The sequence below is a fragment of the Salvia hispanica genome, chromosome 5 (genome assembly GCF_023119035.1).
Source record: "Salvia hispanica cultivar TCC Black 2014 chromosome 5, UniMelb_Shisp_WGS_1.0, whole genome shotgun sequence".
Classification (NCBI taxonomy): Eukaryota; Viridiplantae; Streptophyta; class Magnoliopsida; order Lamiales; family Lamiaceae; genus Salvia; species Salvia hispanica.
The window spans coordinates 10,494,484-10,499,536 of NC_062969.1; the positions used below are offsets into that span (position 1 = coordinate 10,494,484).

General features: G+C 32.6%; 1 protein-coding gene across 1 annotated transcript; it reads left to right on the plus strand.

Annotated features, from left to right (window-relative positions):
- Positions 1-608: 608 nt before the first annotated feature.
- Positions 609-1,694, plus strand: LOC125187695 (E3 ubiquitin-protein ligase BOI-like). The gene is made up of 2 exons (XM_048084325.1): positions 609-1,032; positions 1,112-1,694. Exons 1-2 carry the CDS (start codon positions 847-849, stop codon positions 1,535-1,537), a joined length of 612 nt encoding a protein of 203 aa, XP_047940282.1. The 5' UTR covers positions 609-846; the 3' UTR covers positions 1,538-1,694.
- The last annotated feature ends 3,359 nt before the right edge of the window (positions 1,695-5,053 follow it).

Sequence of the window (5,053 nt, forward strand, 5' to 3'; positions counted from 1 at the left end):
AATTTAAAAAATTAATTGATATTTAAAAATCAAAATTTAAAATTTACTTTTATAAATTAAATCAATATTGAAATAAAGAAACAAATTGAAGGATAACAAAAGAGAATAGGAATGATAAATTTTGAAATAATATCAGATTTAAAATGTTAAAAGTGTAATAAGACAAAATTGCCCAAACCCTCCAAAACCCCTCTAAAGGGCATTTTCATCTCGAAATAATGCAAAAGGACCGTTTTTGATATTAACCCTTAGTCCAGGGACTACTGATGATATTTTTAAAGTCCATGAACTATTTTCGAGATAAATCCATAGTGTAGGGACCATTTTTGAACTTCACTCACTTCTAAAATACGTGGAGTAATTAGTAGGAGTATTTTAAATGGATGGGCAGAATACTTAAAATAATTTAGTTTGTACAGAATCAAACGAGAATTTTATGCAGTAATAAGTTGAGACAGTAAAAGCTGCCAATTTACACCATATGAAAGAGAAAAAGAAAAAGAAAAAGAAAAAGAAAAATCGAAAATAGGTTAGGTTTGGACGTATTGAGCGAAAGTTGATTAGTGAAAACACAAGATCCAAATATATCTGTGTCACCATTTTAATGAATCCTGTTTTCCAGCATCACCCAACTGACAACACACACACACTTTCTCTTCTTGAACAACTATTCACAAAGATATATTGACGCACACGAATTCACACTTTTCAACCCTCCAAACCTTCTCCATATGATACTTTACTCACAAAATCTGCATTCTTTCCCTTTTATTTTCACTCTCCATTCGGTTTTTACCCCCAATTTATTTTCTAATTAGGTTTGTTTCATTCTCTTCAACTGCTGCAATGGCGATTCAAGCTCATCACATAAGCAACTCCTCAGGATTTGTGTTTGGTGGATGCCAAGACGAGAATGCTTACGGATTAAACAATCTCCGCTGCTACAACGATCATCGTCTCTCTATCCCTCACATCGTCTCCGCTCAATTCGAGACTCAACGATTCGAGATTCATCACTACCTCAACACACAGGTGAATCAAATCAACCATTTTTTGCTTTCAATTCAAGGACAAACTAATTGCTCATTGCAATTTCCTTCAATCGAAACAGAACGAGAGATTGCGAATGGCGCTGCAGGAGCAGACGGCGCTCCTGCTGAGGAGCTACGAATCCAAGATTCAGTCTCTGCTGAAGCAGAGAGACGACGAGATCTCGAGAGCGGGGAGGAGGAAAATGGAGCTGGAGGAGTGCGTGAGGAGGATGGAGATGGAGAGGGTGACGTGGCAGCGATTGGCGCAGGAGGGCGAGGCGACGGCGGCGTCGCTGAGGGCGCGGATGAAGGAGGCGGGGTCGTGCTGCGTCGAGAGAGAGAGGGAACCGAGGAAGATGGTTTGCAGATGCTGCAATTCTAGGAAATCGTGCGTGATAATGCTGCCGTGCAGGCATCTGTGCTCATGCACAGATTGCGATGCCTTTCTCGATTGCTGCCCTGTTTGCAATGTCGCCAAGAAAGCAACTTTGGAAGCTCTGCTTTGACATTTTCAGCTAATTCATTTTATTCAAATAAGTATTAGTTTTTGGTTTTTGATCTTGTTCATAATGATGTGCATCGGATTTATTTATTAAATTAGGTTTTAGTTGTAGAGAATACTAACTTTGGAGCAATCGATGATGTGTATATTGTCATTTGTCACACTTGTTTGTCCCTTTGTTTAGTTACTTATTAGGTTTGGGTTCGTTTCCACTACGTCGGTCACAATTTTAAAATATTAGAAAAGTTCATTTATAACTTGTAACACACCATAACTTTCGATCTTTGGCAGACTGAAAGTCAATGCTATGTATGGGTAAAATGCATGAAAGTTACATGTGACATACATGTTATGAAATCGTACATTTTTCTTTATATTTTCGAAATATTTGTGATGATTTTCGTACCTTTAAATATGCAAATAGCTGCTGGGCTGGCACCCAATATATGGAAAATTAAACATTATGGCTTTCTTTGATAAAAATGGGGTGATTCATTGAACACTCGAGTTATTTGCGCAACAATTATACAAAAAAGGTGGAACTGTCATGCATTTCTCTATAAAAGAAATTCACCAAATTACGTCTTTTGTTTTGAGATTTGCGTTGTGAGTCCTTTCCTTAATTTATGATTTTTATCCAAAATTACTCTTCATCCACTTTGTTGAGCCACTCCAAAATGTCTCCAAAGCAAGGCCTTTTTTTGGGCATAAATTTGAAATGGAATATAAGAAAGTATAGTCCATGAATTTTATCTATGTGGAAAAGGAATTATGGCAAGCTACTTTTTTAAATCATCAATCTGTTTTATTTATTGAATTAACTACACAATGAAAGTGGAGTCTGAATTGACGTTTCAAAGTTTGTGTCTACGAATATTTGAAATGTCATGCATTATTTGGGAATTAATTAAATTTGAAACAACACTCTGTGACTTTCTTGATTAACTAATGGAGAAAGCTACGATAACTTGATTTGTAGAAATCTTGACGTTTTGCTTTTCCCCCTTCTAGTACTTCTGTGATCTGCAGAGTACATAAAATATATGCATTAATTTTTTCCCTTTTAAATCATTTCATCTCTGATTACTGAGTTTTTGCCTGCTAAATCAATGAATATAAAATATTTTTACCCTAAGCAGAGTGAATATACAGTATTAAATCAATCAATCTATGTTTTCTTTAGTGACCGCGCCCTTTTTTTCTACTATGTCACGTTCCATGTACTAGGAGTATTATTTAAATATGGATCTTACACATTTTTATCCTCCATAAATAAATACTCCCTTCGTCCCCGATTAAGAGTCACACTTTGATCGGGCACTAGTTTTAAGAAATGTTAAAAAAAGTTGATTGGAAAAGTTAGTGGAATGTGAATTCATTTTTTATATTAATTTTATAATAAAATGTAAGTGAATTGAGTTAGTGAAATGTGAGGCCTACTTACTATTTATAGTACAAATGAAGTGTGCCTTTTAATTGGGAACAGACCGAAATGAAAAAGCGTGACTTTTAATTGGGGACAGAGGGAGTAAAGAAGAGAAGAAAAATAATTGGTGTGTACCTATAGAAAAATTCATAAAAATAGACCAGATTTTTTTATTTTCGATACTTTACTTTCGCTATATATTACGCAAAGTTAAATGAATTTTTAAATAGGACTCACAAAACTTTATAAAATATTATGCTTTTTCCGTAAATACTTAAATAAGAGTACTCCCTAGTGTTTCTAGATTTTCTTGGAAATATATAAAAATTAAAAAATTAAATATGTGAACCTATTATTCTATAAAAAGGACGTTCTCTCGTGTACGCACGAGTTTAAGCTGGCCCGACCTGGTCCTTATCCCTTTTTTAAAACATTATACGTTCCAATATTAATTTTTATACATTAAAACAGTAATTGGTAGTACAGTACTAGTTTTTATGATCAATAATCACTTTCGCAATAATCGTGTTTAGTCATAAAAAGTGTCACTTTTTAATTTATTTGTAACATGGAGTACAATTACTTCTAATATTAAAAGCATTAATTTTTATTTTTAAGACTAATCATTTTTAACAATGTAATTTTAATCATAAAAGTCATAAGTTTAATGAATGACTTTGATGTAAAACAACAATTAATCTTTCTTGGAACTCTTCTCGGAAGTGAGTTCAGTTCACGCTTTTTTTTTCAAAAACAAAAATATTCGAGTAAAACGTCGATCGGTGACGATCTAAACTTTTACGTAACCATTCGAAAATATTGTAATTGTGTTATCATTTCTTATTTTAGTCATTAGGACATTAGCATCAAGGTACAATTTTTTATATAAATGTACGTGTACTATGGAGCACAGAGTGTGTAACACACAATGGATTACGGGAGAACACATCGTGTAACGCACTGTATAGTGCAAAAACACAAACGCGATTGGCGTAGACGACGCTGCTTGCTCGAAACAACCAAGTTTAGGGCACACATGCTTCATATGTTAAAGTTGCAACTGGATAAATATTCGACTATTTTTAGCCAAAAATTCAAAAAAAAAAAATCTTACTTTTAACTGACTGGTGACATTGACAAACAACGACTTCACATTCGAAGTTATTTATTTATTAACTTTCCTTCTTCAATCTATAAGTATATCAATTTTCCGCTTTTAATTATTTAATTGTATAGTTGAATTATATATTTTCTGGCTTTTAATTATTTGTTTTTATAATTATGTACTTTGAATTTCAAAGCTTAGCTTTAATTAAATCACATAGTATAAATTTAATATAGCATACACTTCCAAATTATAAGAAACAATTATAAATTAGAAAAATAAGAAATTTGTAAAAACACGGTATTTGCCATAGGTATCCATAGCATTCCTCGACTGTAATTATTTGAGGACAGTCTTTCTATAGCATTACCTTATTATGATTATGAAATACTACTAACCTATAGTGTGCGACTGATAGTACATTGTAGTGAGTATCAGTTCATCGATTAAACAGTAATTAAATCATTTAAGCCAGCAACTAGTTAACCGAATATCGAAGTTTTTAATTTCGGTCCAATTTTGATTGCCAATTTGGTGTGCGGTCGTTTATTGATTAATTGACTATTAACTCAAATTAAAACTAAAATCTATAAAGTATTTTGAGAAGATAAACTCAATAACATATGGGCCTATATAGCCCACATAAGTTAGGCAAAAGGCTAATATTAGTTGGGAATTAAGTAGGCTCACGTTTTGTGGAGTAACATTGTTTTGTGACTTTCGTCTATTATACTTTTGTCAATAACTAATGTGGAATATATTGAAATTAGCATTGCCTTAATTCGTTCCTCAAACAAACAATGCAATTCAGATTTTGATTTAAAGATTTCAAGAGTTAGATAAGTTTGAGTACAAAACTAATTCTCCTCACCAAAAAGTTTTTTACGAATTTCGTTGATTATAGATTTAAGAATAATAATATTAATGATGAAAAATAGCATCCAAAATTCATTTTTATTTTATTTAACTTTTTCAATTATGTCGATATA